Raw genomic sequence first — 23,881 nt, forward strand, 5'->3', positions numbered from 1 at the left:
TTTCTCTGACCTCCTTCTGAATTGTGTCCGTCAAGGTCTTTAATCCATCATTGTCTTCTTCCTCTTGAATTCCCAAAGCTTCTGATAATACCCCAGGAAGAGTCTTTTTCAGCTTAGTCAGGACGCGCTCCTCAGACGTATGTGTCTCAGACCTCAAAGTTGTTAAAACGGAGGTGGACAGAGCTGCGATGATTTCTAGAACCAACTCTGCCACTAGATTTGTTGTGGCATCGTCAGGACGACCAAGAACAAAGGACTCCCACTGTTCTACCGTTGTTCTTTCCAGGAATGACTGAACGAGTGGGTGAATGTTGTCCAGGACAAATTCCCTTACGTGTGGCATTTTGCTCATATTTGTTGGAGTGCTTGTTTAGTTGGCTAACAATAAGTCCTCAGTTGTGTTTCAAATGTGTTGTAATATTGGTTTGCTCTATGTTAATATTTGGGTTTTGGGCTGATTTATCCAAGCACCAACTCTTTCTGGTATTCTTCAAAGCTTGTACACTTGAAAGCCATTCAGTGCCTTACACAGTATCCATCAAAGCCAAGACTTAAGGGGATAAATATGGGAACTGGTTTCACAGACAAAAGCCCCAAAACTTGAGATGCCTGGGGCTTTTGGGAGACACTTTAGATAAAGTTTGTCCCATCGAGGTGGAACCGTCACGGTGTTGGGACTTGGTGGTGGGTTCAGGAGGACCACTGAGGGGCAGGAGGACCACTGAGGGGCAGGAAGACCATTGAGGGACAGGAGGACCACTGAGGGACAGGAGGACCACTGAGGGACAGGAGGACCACTGAGGGACAGGAGGACCATTGAGGGGCAGGAGGACCACTGAGGGACAGGAGGACCACTGAGGGACAGGAGGACCACTGAGGGGCATGAGGACCACTGAGGGGCAGGAAGACCACTGAGGGGCAGGAAGACCACTGAGGGGCAGGAGACCACTGAGGGGCAGGAAGACCACTGAGGACAGGAGGACCACTGAGGGGCAGGAGGACCACTGAGGGGCAGGAAGACCACTGAGGGGCAGGAGGACCACTGAGGGACAGGAGGACCACTGAGGACCACGAGGACCACTGAGGGGCAGGAAGACCACTGAGGGGCAGGAGGACCACTGAGGGGCAGGAGGAACACTGAGGGACAGGAGGACCAGTGAGGGGCAGGAGGACCACTGAGGGACAGGAGGACCACGAGGACCACTGAGGACCACGAGGACCACTGAGGGGCAGGAGGACCACTGAGGGACAGGAGGACCACTGAGGGGCAGGAGGACCACTGAGGGGTAGGAGGACCACTGAGGGACAGGAGGACCACTGAGGGGTAGGAGGACCACTGAGGGGCAGGAGGACCACGAGGACCACTGAGGGGTAGGAGGACCACTGAGGGGCAGGAGGACCACTGAGGGGAGGAGGACCACTGAGGGACAGGAGGACCACGAGGACCACTGAGGGGTAGGAGGACCACTGAGGGGCAGGAGGACCATTGAGGGACAGGAGGACCACTGAGGGGTAGGAGGACCACTGAGGGGTAGGAGGACCACTGAGGGACAGGAGGACCACTGAGGGGCAGGAGGACCACGAGGACCACTGAGGGGTAGGAGGACCACTGAGGGACAGGAGGAACACTGAGGGACAGGAGGACCACTGAGGGGCAGGAGGACCACGAGGACCACTGAGGGGTAGGAGGACCACTGAGGGACAGGAGGACCACTGAGGGACAGGAGGACCACTGAGGGGTAGGAGGACCAATGAGGGGTAGGAGGACCACTGACCACCTCCATTCATGCCCTCCACCCAGGCAATGGTTGGTGGTGTGAGTGAGGCTGGCTGGCAGCACCCGACCTCTGAGCAAGGCATTGATGACGGTGCTCTTTCCACTGCTGGTCCTGAAAAACAAATCAACGGCACCAGATCATCTCAGTAGAGCGCTCCAGTCTCAGCTGGTCTACTGCTGGTTCCAGAACCTTTAACAGTAGAATGGGGGTCCAGCCTTTAGCTACCAGCCCCCTGCTGTGGATCCAGGTCCCTGTCCAGGTAAAGGAGGAAGATGAAGCTAAAAATATTCTTCTGTGAGAACGTTCAGCATCACTCATTCTGTAGCTAGTACTTATGCTAGCTAAACTAATCTCACAACCTGAACAGGAGCAGCGAACCTTCAGCAACATGTTAGCTCTGCTGCTATCGGCCGAGGCTGCTGGGGTTCCGAGCCATGATCAGCTGACAGGTCTCCTGACTGGGGTCATCCTGATCCTGAGTCAGGTTTGGGAACATTAGCACAACTTGCAGCAGCATTTGTAGCTTTTTAGGGGCTCTAATAATCCACCACTAGGCACTGTGATCGTTGCTAAGACCCAGCTGGCCGGACAGGAAGAGCAACCGCACCAGTCTTTTCAGAAGTAGAAAGATTTATTCAAACATTTCCTGTGAAAAATGAAACGTGCATATGATCATTTTATATAGAATCACTCATAAACATGAACATCGTGTGTTGGGAATGTTTAATCCCACATGCAGGATAAATGCAATGAAAAGAAAACTGGAATCAAATTATTCTTCGTATTATCTTCTTGTACCTTGTGCTAAGCTAAGCTAACCTTTCTGAAACATGAAAAGTGTGAAAAGAATCTTGAAATGTCATCAGCAAAAATTTGGCATCACTTAAAAAGATTCAAATCAAAACATTCCTTCAGAGAAATTCTTCATTCTTCATGTCGCACGTTAGCATGAAAGCGTGCTCAGATGAATGTGCCGTTAGACACAGCGTAACCTGTAGCGGAAGTGGACCTTGGCAGATGGGAACAGAATTCCAAGTCCAGCCCGGCTGGAGTCCACAGTGGCCCTGGTCTGACCCGGCTCCAGTTCCAGGTTGAAGTAGAGCAGCATGAGACACAAGAACTGTTTGATCTCATTGACGGCGAAGTGGCGGCCGGGACACATGGACGAACCGGAGCCGAAAGGCATCAGGTAATATTTCAGCCTCTGGCCGCCCTTAAAGAAGCCCCCTTTGCTGTCCTGGACGTAACGGTCGAACTGGAACGTCTGTCAGGAGAAAAGAGAAGATTGATGACCAGAAAACATGAGAGATCGGTGATGGGTTCTGGGGTCTGCTAGAAGGACGAGCTAACGATGGAGGCGTTAGCACCCCTTTGTGGTCACACCTGTGGGTCCTCGTAGACCTCCGGGTCCATGTGCAGACTCTGTGGGTACAGAACGATGATGTCGCCCTTCCTGACGTTCGCCGAGCGCTCGTTCTTCAGATGCAGACTGAAGTCCTCCTGAGCCACTCGGATGTTCATGGAGGCCGATGACAGGCGCAGGCTCTCGTTGATGGAGCTCTCTGAGACAAACGCAACACTCCTGTGTCACCACAGTTTAGCTAGCCGCTAACTTTCGATGCGGAGCCTTACCCAGATACAGGAGCTTGTCCAGGAGGTCCCTGCTGAGGGTCACGTCTGTGTCTGTGCTGAACTGGACGCCGCTGAGCTTCAGCTCATCGAGGATCTGCTGACGGACCACTTGCAGAGCATCCGGGTGACTCACCAGGTTGTACATGGACCAGAAACAGGCCGGGATGGTGTTTGCCACCGATGCCCACAGCATGGCGAAGTGATGAGCTGCCAACAGACAGAGGTAACCACGGAAACGTGACATCCTCTGATCACTAATCAATTTCTGCACTGGCACCGAAACACAAGGTATTTTTGTGACAGGAATCGTTTTAGCTTCAGGTATAAAATGAGCAGGTTAGAGCAGGTTAGCGTTCTCAGATAAGGAGGAGGCGTGACACTGGAGGCCCCGCCCACACTGGCCCAGGGCCCGCCCACACTGGTACAGACCCCGCCCACACTGGCCCAGGCCCCGCCCACACTGGCACCGCCCACACCTGTCAAGGTTTATTCTGCTGTCTCACTCTGTCAGATCTGTGAACAAGCTGGAGGTTGATATTTCCAAGACCAGAAGAATGTTTGGCATCGGAACCAGAACCTTGTTGGTTTGTGAGTATTTGAGAGGTTGTCAGAGATTTAGCGCCCTAAAATAAGGTGCTAACGGGTCAGCACAGTCATGGGAACCAGTGAGGTGAGACTAACCTGCTCTGTCCACGTCTTTTAACGCATCCACCTTCTCAACCAGCTCCTGTCTCCGCCTGATGAACTGGGACCTGTTAGACCAACTGGAAATCCTCATTGGCAACAAGGATCTCATCAGTTTGTTCCGGCTGGTCTTGGCTTGCCTCAGGAGTCCAATTGGGACTCCAGCAACGAGCCATGGGAACCAACCGTCAAACTGGAACAAGTCCTTCCTCAGCTCATCCATCCCGTCATGGCGCCCCCCTTCCTGGGGGATCCCGTACAGCGTGAGGAATGTGGCTTCGAACATGACCCTGCTGCAGAACTCGTACATGTCACCGGACTTCCATCCCGGTCCTGCTCCTGGTCTCCGCCCCAGATGGTCCTGACGTAACAACATCATGAGATTTCCCATCATTCCCTCTGTGAGGGCACAGAGGTGGTCTCCTTGGAGGAGCTTAAAGGCACGCTGGATGTCCTCATGCAGGCTGGGGGTCTTCCAGGACCTGACGGGAGGGTAGCCGAAGACGACCGGCGCCACTGAGTCCGAGAAGGAGTGAAAGTCCAGCTGCCGTCCATGTTTGATGATGTTTGGATACATGAGAGGGTCCATGATGAAGGTCATGTATTTACCTGCAGGAGCACAGGAGAGGCCTCAGTAGGGCCCAGCGGCTGCATTCATTGGTTTTGTTGCTTCCCAGAGGTGTTGACACAGGTGACACAGGTGACACAGGTGACACAGGTGAGAGGTGACACAGGTGACAGAGGTGACAGAGGTGACACAGGTGAGAGGTGACACAGGTGACAGAGGTGACAGAGGTGACACAGGTGAGAGGTGACACAGGTGACAGAGGTGACAGAGGTGAGAGGTGACAGAGGTGACAGAGGTGACACAGGTGACACAGGTGACAGAGGTGACACAGGTGACACAGGTGACACAGGTGACAGAGGTGACAGAGGTGACACAGGTGACACAGGTGACAGAGGTGACAGGTGACAGAGGTGACACAGGTGACACAGGTGTCAGAGGTGACAGAGGTGACAGAGGTGACACAGGTGACACAGGTGACACAGGTGACAGAGGTGACAGAGGTGACACAGGTGACACAGGTGACAGAGGTGACAGAGGTGACACAGGTGACACAGGTGACAGAGGTGACACAGGTGAGAGGTGTCAGAGGTGACACAGGTGACACAGGTGAGAGGTGCCAGAGGTGCCAGAGGTGACAGAGGTGACACAGGTGAGAGGTGCCAGAGGTGACACAGGTGACACAGGTGACACAGGTGAGAGGTGTCAGAGGTGACACAGGTGACAGAGGTGACACAGGTGACAGAGATGACAGAGGTGATACAGGTGTCAGAGGTGACACAGGTGAGAGGTGTCAGAGGTGACACAGGTGTCAGAGGTGACAGAGGTGCTGCTACTGGCTCCTGGGCTTTTGGTTGTGTGTGAGCAGCACAGACGTCCTAGCAAGCTTGAGGCCCACAGCTGCTTGAGGACCCTCCTGAAACAACTGACATGAGCTCAGTCTGAGGGGCCAACAGTGAGGAACCAGGAGAGGAACCAGGAGAGGAACCAGGAGAGGAACCAGGTGGGGGTCTACACTGGTCCTCTTCTGGTTCTCAATATTTGACCCTGGTGTCTTTATGTGTATAATTGTGATGCCATTGTTTACAGGATAGCTGCTAATTGGCTAGCTGGCCTTTGATTGGTCCACCAGCCCAGAACAGCCCTTCCCCCCTGCTGGTGTTATCAGATGTGTCTAAAGTTCTAGAGAAGGTGACTCAGTTACTGGAACAGCCTGTTTGAGATGTTTCAGTCAGGCTTTAGAGCTCACCACAGCACAGAAACAGCACTTCTTAAAGTCACTAATGATCTTCTCATAGCTTCCGATCATGGACTGGTCTCTATGCTGGTTCTGCTGGACCTCAGTGCTGCTTTTGATCCAGTTGATCACAGCATCCTGTTACAGAGACTGGACCATGTGATTGGGATTAAAGGGACAGCACTAGACTGGTTTAGATCACATCTATGGAGCCAATAACCTTCACACCCCTGCAGTCTCCTTGATTACTCTCCAAACCTGCAATGAGGACTGTGAAAACATCTCCAAACTTCTTCTTCTGCTGTAGCAGGAACCCCTGAGCGTCTCTGCCAAACTCAACAGCTTTTCCAACAAACGGAATCCAGCCAGCGACCAGCGGCGGCTCGTTGTCACGTCTGAAACACCAACAAACAACAACGTCATCCATCATTGGCAGCTCAGCTCCTTTAGCTCCGCCCAGCTGGGTCACCTGGACCCTGGACCCAGCTGACCCAGTTCTGCCAGACCTCACACACACACACACACACACCACACACACACACACACACACACACACACACACACACACAACCTGTTCTCCAGCAGAACACGTCCACCAGGAGAGGACGTTCTGAACCCTCAGGTCAGGACTTAATAGCCAGACAGTGCCGCTCCGCTGCACAACCGGCTCAATATTGATCTTTATTTCTGTTTTTAGAAGTACGAGTTGTTCCTTAAATGGTCTTAGCTCCATGTCTTTGGTGAGTTTTGGCCTCTGCAGCGTCGCGTGGGCGGGACAGTGTCTGGTCTGGCAGCCTGGGCTGCTGCCCTCAAAGGGGGAGCAGAGGTTGTGCTCCAAATACAGGTGGATCACACGCCTCAGCCTCCCCGGGAAGGTCTGCACCAGGGTTCTGGAGAGGATCAAGGAACCTCGGACGCTGGGGGGACGCTGGTCGAGGAACGCTGGACCAGCCCTATACCCTCGCCAGGAGGGTTGATGGGAGTTTACCCGACCAGTCCATCATGTCCCTCCTGGTGTCCTGTGCTTCTGTGGGGGGTCTGAGGCCCCCTGCTGAGGGCTGACCGGTCTCATTGTGGCAGTAAGTCAGACCTGCTTCCAGTGCTTGTTGGACTCTGGCTGGGCTGCCCTTTGTCACCGGTTCTATTCAGAATTTTTAAGGACAAAATCTCTCGGTGCGTCCAGGGGCCAGAGGGGGTCCAGTTGGGAACTACAGGATTTCATCTCTGCTTTTTGCAGACGATGTCCTGTTGGCTTCATCATGACATGAAGAAGGTCCTGACCTTCAGCAGGTTCTGGGCAGCCAAGTGAATCGGCACCTCCCAGTTTAAGGCCATGGTCCTTGACCAGAACAGGCCTGGAGGAGTCCAACTGTCCCGGTCTTGTGCAGTGACTGAGGGCAGGATGGTGCGTGGACCCATGCACCGTTATCAGGGAGGTTACTGATCGCTCGCCTTCGGTCATGAACCTTCGTTACAGAGCAACTACATCAACCAAAGACTGACGTTTAATCCAAAGTTCTTCCTTAAATGGTCTTAGCTCAGTTTTTGCCAGTTAGATTCACAATACAATAAAGTCACTTGGGATATTTATTTGTATCTGAACAAAACAATTATTTAAAAAAATGAGATGAAAAACAGATGCTCATGTAAATACTGCAATCATCATACAACAACACGGTAATAATCCTGCTATACTCCTGTAATAATGCTGCTATACTACAGTAATAATGCTGCAATACTACAGTAATAATGCTGCAATACTACAGTAATAATGCTGCTATACTCCTGTAATAATCCTGCTATACTCCTGTAATAATGCTGCTATACTACTGTAATAATGCTGCAATACTCCTGTAATATTGCTGCAATACTACAGTAATAATGCTGCAATACTACAGTAATAATTCTGCAATACTACAGTAATAACACTACAGTACTACTTCTATACTAGTTTACACCGCAGAGAGAACTTTTGTTGTTTTTTAAAGTTACTACTAGTGTTATTGTACGTGTTAGCAACATCGGCTAATTAGGGACTAATCGATGATCAATAACAGATCGAAGTAGAAGATCGTTGATTGGTCGTTAAACTGACCTGATTCTGCGGCGGAGGACGCAGACGAGCAGCGACAGGACGCCTACGAGGAGCAGCAGCAACCCGGACATCTTTCACTAGAGCCGAGCGGAGCCGAGCGGAGCCGAGTAGAGCCGAGTGGAGCCGAGTAGAGCCGAGCGGAGCCGAGCGGAGCCGAGCGGAGCCGAGTGTAGACGAGCGGAGCCGAGTGGAGCCGAGTGGAGCCGAGCGGAGCCGAGTGTAGACGAGACACGTCGCATCCGGTCCCGCCTTGTGACGTTTCGGAACAAAAGTGCTGATATAATGGGCTCTGTTGTTATGAAACTACTTGTACATTATCTATAACGTGACCTGGAACAGTATTGAATAAATTCCTGCTCAGAAAGTAATAAATGAAAACATGAGACGATTTAGGTGCTGGCATCCTGTTTCCCGGGTGCCTTTGTTACTTTTGTGAAGCCCTCATCATGAAAAGGCCAAAAGAAATGAAACTATTTAGTATAATTCTATCTACAATCATGGTTCCTATTAAAACCCTGATGTGTCACTGCACTCGGGCTGAACAGTCGGTACCTTTACATTTTGTCATTTTTACACGTTTATCCATCCATCCTCATCCATCCATCCAGAAGCCCCCCCTCCAATAATGATTTGATCATTATTGTTTACAGTTTTTACCAAACTTTGGTATAATTGTCCTCTACTTCCTACTCACAATATGTTGGCCTACGACTGTCTCATGTGCCCGTTGTTGGATCGCGATACCTTTCAAGTGTAGCTGCCGATCCGCGTGTTCTTTGAATGAAGACTTCGAGAAGAAAAGTACCAATTTCAAAATGTATTTAACAATAGAACCAATTCCAGATACAAATATTACAGAGCTCCGGGCCAGTTCATAACCCTAGCAACAACAGAGTTAATTCTCAGGGCACGAAGTCTGACAACCTGACTATCCCTTGGCCCAGTCTTTTATAGTCACACACATGTAAATTCACAATGTTCATGCAATCCAATCCAGATCCCCTGCTGGGATGTCCTCGTCCTCTTCCTCCAGTCCCATTTGGTGTTGGTAGAGTTCTTCTTTTCCATTGTTTTCCCAGGTAGCCAGATCCCATTCTTCATGCAAATGTGATCATCAACCCCCCTGATGTCGCATTTACAATGAGTGTTTGACATCTCAACACCGTGTGTGTTAGCAACCTTAGCAGCTATAATTTCATCATCTCCGTAACGTCTAACGCTGAAGCTTCCTAACCGACCTCAGCTGGGAATAAAAATAAAACCCAGCCGGATCGGTCCGCACCTTCCCTCCATCCCACCCACTTGATGAAACTAGAGAAAACAGCAGGGAAAACAGGTTTCATAAAGTGGTGTCTCTGTAAAATGTCCTCTAGAAAAAAAAGCATCATCAAAGGATACATCAACAGAGAAACTTGTCCTTCTTGTAAATAAAATCACATCTTCTTTAAGCTTTACCAAATCAAATCTAGCATATTCTTATTCTGAAACATGATGACAAAACACAGGAAACTCAAATTGTCCCCGTCTTCGTCCTCACCAGGTTCTCTTCATTAATGTAGAAATCAAATCGAGGAAAAACAAACTCTAAATTCTTTGAAGCTTTAATGTTGTACCACTGACTGACAGAAGGGGGCAGCAGAAATGCAAAAGATACAGAAGACGAGAGGAGAGAATGCAGGTATGAACACCAACATCCCAAATGTTCCAGTCCTGGCTGCAGGCCACAGGAACCTCAACTCCTCCGAAACACGATGGGCCAGGATGATGTGGGCGGGGCTATGACCTGGGGGGCTATGACCTGGGGGGCTATGACCTGGAACAGCACCAGATGAGGACAGAGAGCGTCTGAATGAGGTCACGAGAGGAGAAAGTGAGCAGCAACATGCCGGGGGAGGGGGGGGCACTGATCCGTTAGTCCTGCAGCCCCATCAGTCCCTCTGCTCCACATTTAACTTCCTGCTGAAAAACATAAAGCTGTGAAGGTCCACATCCTCTGAGGCTCCTGTTAAGGTAACTCAGAACCTCCAACATCAGCTCACCTGTGTCTGATTTCCTCCACCATAAAGCAGTCAGCCACCAGAGGGCAGCAAAGCCCCCAGACAACCAGCCTGACCCTGCTAGCTCCAGGCCAGCGCCGGGATCACGGTAACCAGGTGGTGACGGACTGAAGGCAGAGCTGACCGACCAGCAGGAAGTCGTATACACAAACAGGAAGTGAAGCATCCTTCCTGTACGTTTCAGCTCATCCTCTGGCTCGGGGGGAGTGAGTCTCTGGCAGGCCATCGAGGGCCAGGTGGGGGCGGAGTCACCAGTAGAAGGAGCGGGACATGAAGTTGGTGGCAGCACCCAGCCAACTGTTCCCAGCCTGGCTTGGCCCGACCCGGCTCACCGCCTTGTCGGGCTCCTGAGACGGGCTTTCATCCTCTGGCAAGTAGTCGGGCAGGTCCACGTTGGGCTCGGTCTGCAGCGATCTGTCCTCGTCAAAGGGAATCAGCACCTGAGAGGACAGGAGCGTGAGCTGGGTATTACTAGAATATCTGCTATTCTTCACGGCACCACCGTGCTGGGCTGACTGGGCTGACTGGGCTGACTGACAGTGTGGAACCCCGAACACTCCTTTAGCTAGCGGCCCCCTGCTGGGGACACACCTCCCTGTCCAGGTACGGGAGGACGAGTCCCCCTCTACTTTAAGAGGAAGATGAAAACCTTCCTGTTTGTGTCAATCAAATGTCTCCATCCCCTCCAGCAATCATCACCATCACACAGGTGGTCACCTGTAGGTCACCTGTAGGTCACCTGTAGGTCACCTGTAGGTCACCTGTGGGTCACCTGGGGGTCACCTGGCTAAAGTGGTGTCCCGTGTGTCCTGTGCTTGTTGACATGGAGCGAGAGCGGCCCACCGTTTCCCAGGGATCCCCAGTCGCCCCACCTTCCTCCTCTATAGATAGAGACTGGAGTCATGAAGCTCCATGATGGTCCAGCTGGGCTGTGATTGGCTGTCACAGCGCTGCTCAGCCCAGCTGGGCTGTGATTGGCTGTCACAGCGCTGCTCAGTCCAGCTGGGCTGTGATTGGCTGTCACAGCGCTGCTCAGCCCAGCTGGGCCGGCGTTCACTAAAGATGAACCAGAACTCTTTTGGTGTGAAAGCAGCATTGGACGGGAATCACAGCAAACTGGCTGTCATGGAAACGGGATATTGAGGCACCGCTCAGAGGTGCTGATCACCACTGTGGAGGCTGGATTTATGTCCTGATGAGAACTGGATGTAGAATGACTGGGATCAGCTGACCTCGTCTCCAGTCTCTCCTCTCACCACCTGCTGAGCCCTCATCACCTGAGTGGACGCGATCGCAGAAGCCAGAGCCTGAGGAGCAGCATCAAGATTCAGGGATGAGGAGGAGCCACAGGAGGAGGAGGGGGAGGGGGGGGAGGAGGGGGAGGGGGGAGGAGGGGAGGAGGAGAGGGAGGAGGAGAGGGAGGAGAGGGAGGAGGAGAGGGAGGAGGAGGGGGAGGAGAAGGAGGGGGGGAGGAGGGGGAGGGGGGAGAGGGAGAGGAGGGGGAGGAGAGGGAGGAGGAGGGGGAGGAGAGGGAGGAGGGGGAGGGGGGAGGGGGAGGAGAGGGAGGAGGGGGGGAGAGGGAGGAGGAGGAAGGGAAGGAGAGGGAGGAGGAGGAGCAGGAGGAGGGGGAGGGGGGAGAGGGAGGAGGGGGAGGAGAGGGAGGAGGAGGGGGAGGAGAGGGAGGAGGGGGAGGGGGGAGAGGAGGAGAGGGAGGAGGGGGGGGAGAGGGAGGAGGAAGGGAAGGAGAGGGAGGAGGAGGAGCAGGAGGAGGAGGGGGAGGGGGGGGAGAGGGGGAGGGGGGAGGAGGAGGGGGAGGAGAGGGAGGAGGGAGAGGAGGAGGAGGGGGGAGAGGAGGAGAGGGGAGGAGCAGGAGGAGGAGGGGGGAGGAGGGGGAGGGGGGAGCAGGAGGAGGGGGAGGAGAGGGAGGGGGGGAGAGAGGAGGAGGGGGAGGAGAGGGAGGGGGGGGCAGGAGCAGGAGCATGAGCAGGAGAGGGAGGAGGGGGAGGAGAGGGAGGAGGAGAGGGAGGGGGGGGGGGAGAGGAGGAGGAGGGGGAGGAGAGGGAGGGGGGAGAGGAGGAGGGGGAGGAGAGGGAGGGGGGAGGAGGAGAGGAGGAGGAGAGGAGGAGGAGAGGAGGAGGAGAGGGAGGAGGAGCAGGAGGAGGAGAGGAGGAGGAGCAGGAGCAGGAGCAGGAGCAGGAGCAGGAGCAGGAGGAGGAGGACTCACCTGGGCCTTCAGGTCTGAGCGGACTCTGACGATGCACCTCCTCACGGTCATCTGGAAGGTGAAGCTGATGACTCCTCTGATCTTCAGCAGCACCTCCTCACACAGACGCCTGCGACTCTGAAACACCCCAAACCCACACGGATTTATTTCCCTGATGTGGAGGGAAAGGCCAGCGGAGGGCTGAAGGCCACCTACCGGGTCGTCCAGGCCTTGGACTGGAGCACGACGGTCTTGGCCCTCTTGTTGCTGCGGCCTAAGAAGAACGGGGCTTTACGGCGGCCGGCGGCCGGCTCCCGGACGCTCCGCCCTCGGCCCCGCCGGAGGCCTGCAGGAGCTCGTAGACGCCAGCAGCCAGGAGCTTGGTCTCCCCGGGCGTGGTGGACCTGATGGAGTTGTTGCACAGCAGATATTGCTGAAGACAGAGACACCGAGGTCCATCGGAGCAGCGGCAGCGTGTCGGGCCTAAAATGATGTTTCAAGCTAGTTTGCTGCGCTCACGTCCTGTCCGAGCAAAAATGAAGAGATTATTTCAAGGCAGTGATGAATAGGAACAACCTGCCTCTACCGGAGCGAAACGGTGTGTGTCTCCACTGCAGGAGCCTCCCCAGAATGTCCAATTACAGGAACTTTGATGGGACCCAACAGAGTTCCTGTGCCTGTAAGGGTAGGAACTTAGATGGGAGGGGCTTTCGGTTTACTGGGTGCTGATTGGCTAAAGCTAGAGCAGGAAGTGACCCAGCAGAAGAGGAGCCTGTCTGGTGTAGAATCATTATAATAATACTAAACACACTCCTCCATCTTTACCTCCGTCCTGGTTGTTGCTATTTTTGCTTTTGCGTCTCGCCCAGGTGACGGGGTCCGACCCCCCAGTGGAGACACGACCACCCAGAGGGCCAAGCGGGAGGAGGGTCCCCGTAAAGTTCCTGCCCCAGAGACACACTCACTTCTGCATGACGTTCTGAAGGCTCGGCATCATCCCCAGCTCCCCCTTCAGCTTCTCTTTGTTCACTCGACATTCAGCCAGGTACCGAATGGCCTTCAAACGACAGTCAGTCATATGATGAAAACACGCCACACCCCCAACAGGAAGGAACCCCGAATCAGGGAGCAACTCACCAGCAGAGCAGAGTAGACCACCTGTGGGTTGGTGTGGTCTAGGAACAGGATGAGTCCTGGCAGACAGCCCTGATCCTGGACTATAGCCCTGCGGTTCATGGGGTCGGCGGCCAGGTCCCGCAGCTGGTTGACCACAGCGAGGGCGTCCAGCTCCGCGCTCATGGCGGATGATTACTCACCCATTCAAGTCCAACTGAGGATTTCACACAAAACAACACAAATCAACACGCTCACACAGCTGCCCGTTGGCACGCATACGTATACACATGCATGTACTGGCACAGGAGGACACACGCTACGGCTAATGGTACAAGAGCAGCCAGCTAGCCGTAGCGCTTCTGCGGACACAGGTGGCTTCAGATTCACCTGTTGCCAGTGATGTCAACCCTAACCCCGCAGGACTAGAGAGACCGGACTGATATTTCCATCCCATAATGAGGGCTAATATGGAAGGAGTAAAGGATTGGTGGCAACGTTAACTCCTTGCTACCCAAACACATCAGGGACTGAGGCTGACTGGAGCTGACACAGCGTAACAACTGTCTCTCCGTCACAGGATGAAAGAACACAGAACTGACACATCAAAGCAGCAGAGACAGAACCGGTTCCGTCGGTTGGGACGTGAGTCTGATAGAGACACGCGGGTCATCTGCATGGGTGACCTGGGTCAGCAGCACCACTTCACCTTTCTCCATGTCTGGTCTCACCTGAACCCTCGGGGACGTCCTCTGGACATCAGTCTGTTCCGAGGACTGTCTCCTTGGAGACCCCCTCGGGCCAAACACACCACATGTTTGGAAAGTTCAATAAAACCATTTTCTTTTTTAAATCTGCACCATCTTGTAGTGTTTGAACATGTCACCTACATGTGTGCTGGTTCTGCCCACCTAATTTACCGGCTCGGATATATTCTGGACACATTGACGGAGTGTTCCGGGTCAGTACCGCCGTGTTTCAGCGAACCTCTGGAGGGTGTAACGGTACTCACCTGATGGTCCAGGCAGCGAAAACGAGGCTAACCGCTAATGTTAGCTGTTAACCATCAGTTAGCTTCGGCTACGAGCTCCGCAACGAAGCTACACCGACACCGGTTGATTCCAGACCGATAACTGAGAACAGATATTTACGGATGTAATTCGACTCAAATGACAATAAATCGGTTTAAGGTTCTGGTTTCAACAAAGCAGCGATTCTTCCTGCTGTAGACGTACCGGAGGGGGAGGAGCTAACATTAAGGCCTGTGATTGGACACTTGTGGACCACGTGACCTGCTGGCCAACAGGCAGTATGCTAACGGTGCCTGTAGCCGTCACGCAACTGTTTATTCAACCATTTAATCAAAGTCCACATTTCCGTTTTACACGTCCACAATTTTCAACAATAGCAATGTGTTAATGTGGTGTTGATATCGAGTATCCGCGCAGTTATTAACACACGCACGAGAGCGCCTCGTCCCGGGAGGCGGCTAAATGCTCGCGCACGCGCCCACGTCCCACCCAGATCCCCCCAACAATTATAATGCAGTCCAGAATGTGGACCGGCTTCACCGATGTCCGCTCCAGGTGCGGTTCCGAAAGGCAGCTGTGAAGCAATTCAAGTACCACCGTATCACCACTGCAGTGCACAGAAGAAGACTTTATTTAAAATAGTGCCTGTCGTATTATTTACGTTTGAATGGACGCATTTCCCATTCGATCCAGATCAAATCTGAATAATCCAAATTTTTTGGAGCGACATCTCACCTGGTCTGAGACAAGATTAAGAGGGGAGGAAACCGACGTTGAATCAATCAATCAAACCACGTGTGTGTGTGCGCGCGCGCGCGCGCGCTCGCGCGCGTGTGTGTGTGTGTGACAACCATAGCTGAAGGCATCTGAGCTCACCAGTGGGTGAGACTCATAGTGACGTCATTGGTCACATGTTTAGAATTGTTCATCACATGAAGAGGAGGAACCACCTAAAAGATCCATCAGAATATTAATATTTGTCTTCCTCCTCCCTTCTTGTGCCAACATGAACAACTGGCTGAGACACATCCTGGTTCTGATGGTCCTTACAGGTAAGCCTGCTCACTGATCTGTTTCAGTGGATCATCTTGAGTGATTCCTGCATGTTCTTCTTCATCAGAGTGTCGAGGAGAAGACAAAGTGATGCAGCCACCAGAAGATGTTGTTGCTGCTGAAGGAGACACTGTTACACTGGACTGTACTTTTCAGACCTCCTACACATCCCCGAACTTGTTCTGGTACAAACAGGATGGGACCAGCAGACCCCAGTTCATCCTGAGCAGGGTCAAAGGTGATAAGGGGAAAACAGAAGATGAGTTTAAGGAGAGATTTTCCTCCACACTGAACTCCACCATGAAATCAGTACCTCTGAAGATCCAGGAGCTTCAGCTGTCAGACTCTGCAGTGTACTACTGTGCTCTGAGGCCCACAGTGACAGGAAGCAGCAGAAGTGCGCACTAAAACCTCCACAGTAAGGCCACATGAGCAGCGGCCGATGCCCAGACAGCCCCTCCCCGGCCACTTCCATCAGCTCTTCTGGGGGAACCCCCAACCGCTCCCAAGCCAGGTGAGAGATGTAATCTCTCCACTTAGTCCTGGGCCGGCCACGAGGCCGCCTCCCAGTGGGACATGTCCGGAACACCTCTAAAGGGAGGCGTCTGGAAGGCATCCTAGCCAGATGCCCGAGTCACCCCAACTAACTCCTCTCAATGTGGAGAAGCAGCGGTTCTACTCCGAGCCCCTCCCGGATGTCCGAGCTTCTCACCCTATCTCTAAGGCTGAGCCCGGCCTCCCTGCGGAGGAAACTCATTTCAGCCGCTTGTATCCGCAATCTCATTCTTTCAGTCATAACCCAACGTTGATGGCCATAGGTGAGGACTGGGACGTAGACCGACCAGTAAATCGAGAGCTTTGCCTTCCGGCTCAGCTCCTTCTTCACCATGACAGATCGGTTAAGCGCCCAGCGCCCGTCCTAGATCCTCCAAAAAGGGCGGGTACTCTGAACTATTGTTTGGTGCATACGCACAAACAACTGTCAGAACCGTTCCCCGACCCGAAGGCGCAGGGAAGCAACCCTTTCGCTCGACCGCGAGAACCCCAACGTCGAACTAGAGAGTCTGGGGGCAAGGAAAAAGTCCACCCCCGCTCTCCATCTCTCACCCTGAGCAACTCAAGCGTAGAAAAGTGTCCAACCCCCCTCAAGGACTTGGGTTCCTGAGCGGACGCTATGTGTGGAGGTGAGACCGTCCATATCTAGTCGGTAGCGCTCAACCTCCCCCACAAGCTCCAGCTCTTTCCAAGCCAGAGGGGTGACGTTCCATGCTCCAAAAGCCAATTTCCATCACCGAGGATCAGACCGCCAAGGCCTCCGCCTTGGTCTGCCGCCCAGTCCACACTGCACCGGACCCTTCATGCTCATCCTGCGGTTGGTGGGTCCACTAGAGACAGGAGTATCCACGTAGCTGGTTCGGGCTGGGCCCAGCCGGGCCCCATGGACGTAGGCCGGCCACCAGGCGCTCGCCATTGAGCCCCAGCCCCAGGCCTGGCTCCAGGGTGGGGCCCCGGTAACCTTCCGGACCGGGTACGCTGCTTCCCTTTTGGCTGTACCATGATGGGTCTTATGAACCATTTTTGTCTGACCCTTCACCTAGGACTAATCTGCCTTGGGAGACCCTACCAGGGGCAAACTGCCCCGGACAGCATAGCTCTCAGGCTCATTAGGGTACGCAAACTCCTCCACCACGATAAGGCGATGGTTCACAGAGGAGTCCTTTCAATTCACTTTTTAAAAAAAACGTAAAGAAAAAATAATCAATCATCTTCTGCTCATTCTTTTTAGTTATTGAACCTGTACACCTGCAGGACTCTTTGACCTCCGAGACCTGAAGACCTCCAGGACCTGTAGAACTCCAGGACCTGTACTCCTCCAGGATCAGTAGGCCTCCAGGACTTGTAGACCTCCAGGACCTGTCGCCATCCAGGACCGGTACTCCTCCAGGATCCGTAGGCCTCCAGGACTTGTAGACCTCCAGGACCTGTCGCCATCCAGGACCGGTACTCCTCCAAGACACGTAGGCCTCCAGGACCCACTGGCCTCCAGGACCTGTAGACCACCGTCTCCCTAACCCCCAGGTAGAGGGAACCCTCATCTGGCACCAGAGCTGTGAGATGCAAACAGACCTTCTGAATCAGATCAGGAAAGGGATTTCATCTGTGTTTGGTTGTGACGTTTTGATGCTCCTGTGCTGGTAACTCTCAGGTAGTCCTTGTTTTTACAGTCGAGGTCTCCATCTAGAGACAGTAGAAATAATGAGTGAGTTGGAGGATGTGAAGCTGTCAGTAGAAGCTTGTGATGGAGCTCAGTTCCTCTGGTCAGGCTCCTCCTTCTCAAACCCGTCTGAGGTCTGAAGAAGACTACACAGAGACATCACAGAGCTCTTCATTGTGGCTGGAGCTCACCGTTCCTCAACATGACTCCTCTGTTTGTCTCACTGTGGATGGCAACTCTGTGGGCTGGTATGAACACAACTCTGTCTGTCACACCAGAGGGATGTGAGTACGATTCCCTGAGAGCACCTTCATGCTGTCTGTTTTCCAGAGTGCAGAACCCAAAAAGACACTGTGCTGCAACCAAAAGCAGAGGAGATGGCAGCAGAAGACCAGACAGTCACACTGGACTGTCACTACACCAGCACAGCCACAAGTGATTACATCTTCTGGTACAAACAGGATGGGACCAGCAGACCCCAGTTCATCCTGAGCAGGTTCACCATCGGTAAGGGGAAAACAGAAGATGAGTTTAAGGAGAGATTTTCCTCCACACTGAACTCCACCATGAAATCAGCTCCTCTGAAGATCCAGGAGCTTCAGCTGTCAGACTCTGCAGTGTACTACTGTGCTTGAGGCCCACAGTGACAGGAAGCAGCAGAAGTGCGCACTAAAACCTCCACAGTAAGGCCACACTGAGCAGCGGCCGCTAGAGGGCGACACACAGCGTCTCTTCCTGTCAGGAGATGTGATGACAAAGTTTTCTTCATCTTGAGACCTGATGAGAGACTCTTTTACACTAGAGGGCCACATGACCCAGGAGGAGGTGTGCTCCTCTGTGTCTAACCATGCTGAGAGCAGAAAGAGCTGCCAGAAGAGAACAAGGCCACCACCGAATGTTGAACATCAGACAGTTTCTCCTGCTGCTTTGGAGCTTCTTGCAGAGATGGAACCTTGGCTGTGGATTCTTCTGGCTGCTCTTTGCTTTGGTAGGTACCAGACAACCACACGCTGCCACTGCCTCACATTAGAGGCCAGAACTGTGTGTGTCAGATGTGGAAACTCTTGAGCCACTCAGTGGATCATCTTGAGTGATTCCTGCATGTTCTTCTTCATCAGAGTGTAGAGGAGAAGACAAAGTGATGCAGCCACCAGAAGATGTTGTTGCTGCTGAAGGAGACACTGTTACACTGGACTGTACTTTTCAGACCACCGACCCATCCCCGTATTTGTTCTGGTACAAACAGGAAAACAACAACTTTCCTAAATTGCTTCTTCGGGCCAAGAAGAAACCTTCAGATCCACAGAGAATTTCTGCTTTAATCAATAAGACGTCAGCTCCTCTGAAGATCCAGGAGCTTCAGCTGTCAGACTCTGCAGTGTACTACTGTGCTCTGAGGCCCACAGTGACAGGAAGCAGCAGAAGTGCGCACTAAAACCTCCACAGTAAGGCCACACTGAGCAGCGGCCGCTAGAGGGCGACACACAGCGTCTCTTCCTGTCCAGAGATGTGATGAACAAAATGTTGAACACAGATGTGTCTGACTTTTGAGTGTCAAATTCTGGGACGATTTAGTGATGAGTTGGAAGTGTCTCTTTCTCTGGTAATGTTTAATAAAACTTTAAAAATGTAACCTGCTGCACCGGTCACTTTCACACCTAGAGGGCACCGGGAGCACTGTGAGAGTCATGTTCTTTGACTTCTCCAGTGCCTTCAACACAATCCAGCCATCACTGCTGAGAGGCAAGCTGGAGGGAGCCGGAGTCGATGGTCACCTAGCTGCCTGGACCACCGACTACCTCACCAACAGACCGCAGTACGTGAGGCTCCGCGACTGTGAGTCCGAGGTGGTAGTCTGCAGCACGGGGGCACCGCAGGGTACAGTTCTCTCTCCCTTCCTCTTCACTCTCTACACATCGGACTTCAGCCACAACTCGGACAGCTGCCACCTCCAGAAGTTCTCAGATGATACAGCCATCGTTGGACGTGTGTCTGAGGGGAACGAACTGGAGTACCGGGAGGTCATCACCAAGTTTGTCGCCTGGTGTGAACTGAACCATCTGCGCATCAACGCCAGCAAGACAAAGGAGGTGGTGATCGACTTCAGTAGGAAGGCTCCTCACACTGCACCCGTGAACATCCAGGGTTTGGACATTGAGATCGTGGAGGAGTACAAATACCTGGGTGTTCATCTCAACAATGGACTGGACTGGACTCATAACACAGACGCCCTGTACAAGAAGGGCCAAAGCCGTCTCCATCTGCTGAGGAGACTGAGGTCCTTTGGAGTGTGCAGGTCACTGCTTTGGACTTTTTATGACTCCGTGGTGGCATCGGTGATCTTCTACGCTGTGGTCTGCTGGAGCTGTGGAAGCTCAGAGAGGGACAGGAAGAGACTCAACAAGCTGGTCAGACGGGCTGGCTCAGTCCTGGACTGCTCTCTGGACTCCATTGAGGAGGTGGGTGAGAGGAGGATGTTAGCCAAGCTGACATCCATTATGGACACCCCCTCTCACCGCCTACACGAGACTGTGGGGGCCTTGAGCAGCTCCTTCAGCAGCAGACTGTTACACCCACGGTGTAAAAGGGAACGTGACCGCAGGTCATTCATCCCAACTGCTGTCAGATTGTTCAACATGCACAACTCTTAATGCAGCACCAATAACCCAGGGTTGGCATATTTTCTCCACACTACTTAATCATTCTACCTCCGGAATCTCTTATTTGCACATTCATTTTTCTTCATATAGTCTAATATTCCCTTCTGTATATAATTTCCCCCTCTGTATATGATGTATAATGTACATAAGAAAATAGTTTTTTTTTCTTTTAGTGTTGTATATCACTGGCTACTTCTGTAACATGTGATTTTCCCCGATGTGGGATCAATAAAGTTTTATCTTATCTTAAAGAGAACGATTATGACTGAGATTTGATTTGATTGAAAGATCCGAATTATCAGATTCATTTGAAAAAACACAAACATTAATTGTATTATTCTGTATTATAGATTCCATTAAATTCACTTAAAAAAAACGTAAAAAAAAGATAATCAATCAGCTTCTGCTGATTCCTTTTAGTTATTAAACCTGTACACCTGCAGCACTCTTTGACCTCCGAGACCCGAAGACCTCCAGGACATGAAGATTTCAAGGACCTGGACTCCTCCGAGACCTGAAGACCTCTGGGACCTGTAGACCTCTGGGACCTGTAGACCTCCAGGATCCATAGGCCTCCAGGACCTGTCGACCACCGTCTCCCTAACCCCCAGGTAGAGGGAACCCTCATCTGGCACCACAGCTGTGAGATGCAAACAGACCTTCTGAATCAGATCAGGAAAGGGATCTCATCTGTGTTTGGTTGTGATGTTTTGATGCTCCTGTGCTGGTAACTCTCAGGTAGTCCTTGTTTTTACAGTCGAGGTCTCCATCTAGAGACAGTAGAAATAATGAGTGAGTTGGAGGATGTGAAGCTGTCAGTAGAAGCTTGTGATGGAGCTCAGTTCCTCTGGTCAGGCTCCTCCTTCTCAAACCTGTCTGAGGTCTGAAGAAGACTACACGGAGACATCACAGAGCTCTTCATTGTGGCTGGAGCTCACCGTTCCTCAACATGACTCCTCTGTTCGTCTCACTGTGGATGGCAACTCTGTGGGCTGGTATGAACACAACTCTGTCTGTCCCACCAGAGGGATGTGAGTACGATTCCCTGAGAGCACCTTCATGCTGTCTGTTTTCCAGAGTGCAGAACCCAAAAAGACACTGTGCTGCAACCAAAAGCAGAGGAGATGGCAGCAGAAGACCAGACAGTCACACTGGACTGTCACTACACCAGCACAGCCACAGACGTCTACATCTTCTGGTACAAACAGGATGGGACCAGCAGACCCCAGTTCATCCTGAACAGGTTCACCTTCGGTAAGGGGAAAACAGAAGATGAGTTTAAGGAGAGATTTTCCTCCACACTGAACCCCACCATGAAATCAGCTCCTCTGAAGATCCAGGAGCTTCAGCTGTCAGACTCTGCAGTGTACTACTGTGCTCTGAGGCCCACAGTGACAGGAAGCAGCAGAAGTGCGCACTAAAGCCTCCACAGTAAGGCCACACTGAGCAGCGGCCGCTAGAGGGCGACACACAGCGTCTCTTCCTGTCAGGAGACGTGATGACAAAGTTTTCTTCATCTTGCCCTGATCATTTCTTCTGGTATCACCAATATCCAGGAGAAGCTCCAGAGTTCCTCCTGTATATCTCAGGAAGTAACCTTATCACATGGTCAGAGGCTCTAAGATCACGGCCAAAGTTCTCCTCCAACGAGTCCAGAGACCGAGTGGATCTGCAGGTGTCCTCTGCTGCAGTTCCAGATTCTGCTGTGTACGACTGTGCTGTGAGGCCCAGAGTGACAGGAAACCCACAACCTGTCTACAACAACACAGCACCCAGCTCCTGGAAGCCTTCGTCACACCAGAGGGCCACATGACCCAGGAGGAGGTGTGCTCCTCTGTGTCTAACCATGCTGAGAGCAGAAAGAGCTGCCAGAAGAGAACAAGGCCACCACCGAATGTTGAACATCAGACAGTTTCTCCTGCTGCTTTGGAGCTTCTTGCAGAGATGGAACCTTGGCTGTGGATTCTTCTGGCTGCTCTTTGCTTTGGTAGGTACCAGACAACCACACGCTGCCACTGCCTCACATTAGAGGCCAGAACTGTGTGTGTCAGATGTGGAAACTCTTTGAGCCACTCAGTGGATCATCTTGAGTGATTCCTGCATGTTCTTCTTCATCAGAGTGTAGAGGAGAAGACAAAGTGATGCAGCCACCAGAAGATGTTGTTGCTGCTGAAGGAGACACTGTTACACTGGACTGTACTTTTCAGACCACCAACACAAACCCGTATTTGTTCTGGTACAAACAGGAAAACAACAAATTTCCTAAATTGCTTCTTCGTGCCAAGCAGAAACCTTCAGATCCACAGAGAATTTCTGCTTTAATCAATAAGATGTCAGCTCCTCTGAAGATCCAGGAGCTTCAGCTGTCAGACTCTGCAGTGTACTACTGTGCTCTGAGGCCCACAGTGACAGGAAGCAGCAGAAGTGCGCACTAAAACCTCCACAGTAAGGCCACACTGAGCAGCGGCCGCTAGAGGGCGACACACAGCGTCTCTTCCTGTCAGGAGATGTGATGGCATCTCATCAGAATCAGAAGAAGAAGAATCAGAAGAAGGTTTATTGCCATTGTTCATGTAATACACAGTATTACACAAACTAGGAATTTGTCATGGTGTGCCGCTGCGACATTCAACATAACACTAGACATCAACACCACACTAGAATAAGATAAATAAAATAAAATAAGACTTATATACAGTATATACATAAATAGTGAGTGGTAAGAAATAGTGCAGGTCCATGAGGAGTAATGTATTGTTATGAGTCTGACTGGCTGCTGTTCATGGTGCTTAAGTGATGAGTCACTTGGTGTTCAGCAGCCTGATGGCAGAGGGGAAGAAGCTGTTAGTGTAGCGGGAGGTTCTGGTGCGAATGGACCGTAGTCTCCTGCCTGAGGGGAGGGGGGAAAACAGTCTGTGACCAGGGTGGGAAGGGTCGGCCGTGATCCGACCTGCACACCTCCGGGTCCTGGAGATATACAGGTCCTGGATGGATGGAAGCCTGCAGCCCATCACCTTCTCAGCCTTAGTCTGTCCCTGACGGTGGCACCAGCATAGCACCATGATGGAGGAGGGGAGGATGGAGGAGGTGAGGATGGAGGAGGGGAGGATGGAGGAGGTGAGGATGGAGGAGGGGAGGATGGAGGAGGGGAGGATGGAGGAGGGGAGGATGGAGGAGGGGAGGATGGAGGAGGTGAGGATGGACTTCATGATGGCCATATAAAACTGCGCCAACATCCTGGGAGGCAGTTTGAGCTTCCTCAGCTTCCGTAGGAAGAACATCCTTTGCTGGGCCTTCTTGATGAGGGAGCTGATGGTTGGCTCCCACTTAAGGTCCCGGGTGATGGTGGTGCCCAGGAAGCGGAAGGAGTCCGTGATGGTGATGGGGGAGTCCATAAGGGCAAGGGGGGCAAAGGGGCTGTGACTTTCCTGAAGTCCACAATCATCTCCACTGTCTTCTGAGCGTTCAGCTGCAGGTTGTTGTGTCCGCACCAGGACACCAGTCGAGCCACCTCCCTCCTGTAGGCAGTCTCGTTGCCATTGGAGACGAGCCGATGAG

The 23,881-nt window shown here is 52.4% G+C and overlaps 2 protein-coding genes and 2 gene segments (V, D, J or C); 2 read left to right on the forward strand and 2 right to left on the reverse strand.

Annotated features, from left to right (window-relative positions):
• Window positions 1-2,390: 2,390 nt before the first annotated feature.
• On the reverse strand, window positions 2,391-8,137 carry LOC130538662 (cytochrome P450 7A1). 2 transcript variants are annotated; one of them, XM_057056490.1, is made up of 6 exons: window positions 7,992-8,137; window positions 6,155-6,291; window positions 4,092-4,703; window positions 3,411-3,617; window positions 3,162-3,340; window positions 2,391-3,042 (listed from the first exon to the last, which is right to left on the reverse strand). In XM_057056490.1, the coding sequence occupies exons 1-6, from the start codon at window positions 8,060-8,062 to the stop codon at window positions 2,755-2,757; spliced, it is 1,494 nt and encodes a 497-aa protein (XP_056912470.1). In that variant the 5' UTR covers window positions 8,063-8,137; the 3' UTR covers window positions 2,391-2,754. The 2 variants fall into 2 exon arrangements, with proteins under 2 accessions (XP_056912470.1, XP_056912471.1); XM_057056491.1 differs by lacking the exon at window positions 6,155-6,291 and having other exon boundaries at window positions 7,992-8,062.
• A 1,439-nt stretch (window positions 8,138-9,576) lies between these two features.
• On the reverse strand, window positions 9,577-14,616 carry LOC130538663 (armadillo repeat-containing protein 1-like). The gene is given in 9 exon segments (XM_057056492.1): window positions 9,577-10,488; window positions 11,281-11,355; window positions 12,273-12,389; window positions 12,468-12,490; window positions 12,493-12,567; window positions 12,570-12,655; window positions 13,217-13,308; window positions 13,389-13,581; window positions 14,377-14,616. Coding segments are annotated over 8 exon segments (822 nt in total). The 5' UTR covers window positions 13,551-13,581; window positions 14,377-14,616; the 3' UTR covers window positions 9,577-10,296.
• A 581-nt stretch (window positions 14,617-15,197) lies between these two features.
• Window positions 15,198-16,246, forward strand: LOC130538989 (T cell receptor alpha variable 38-2/delta variable 8-like). The segment is given in 3 exon segments: window positions 15,198-15,447; window positions 15,516-15,826; window positions 16,241-16,246. Coding segments are annotated over 3 exon segments (363 nt in total).
• A 4,977-nt stretch (window positions 16,247-21,223) lies between these two features.
• LOC130539341 (T cell receptor alpha variable 38-2/delta variable 8-like) lies at window positions 21,224-21,817 on the forward strand. The segment is given in 2 exon segments: window positions 21,224-21,318; window positions 21,401-21,817. Coding segments are annotated over 2 exon segments (390 nt in total).
• The last annotated feature ends 2,064 nt before the right edge of the window (window positions 21,818-23,881 follow it).

The sequence above is a fragment of the Takifugu flavidus genome, chromosome 15 (assembly GCF_003711565.1).
Source record: "Takifugu flavidus isolate HTHZ2018 chromosome 15, ASM371156v2, whole genome shotgun sequence".
Lineage (NCBI taxonomy): Eukaryota > Metazoa > Chordata > Actinopteri > Tetraodontiformes > Tetraodontidae > Takifugu > Takifugu flavidus.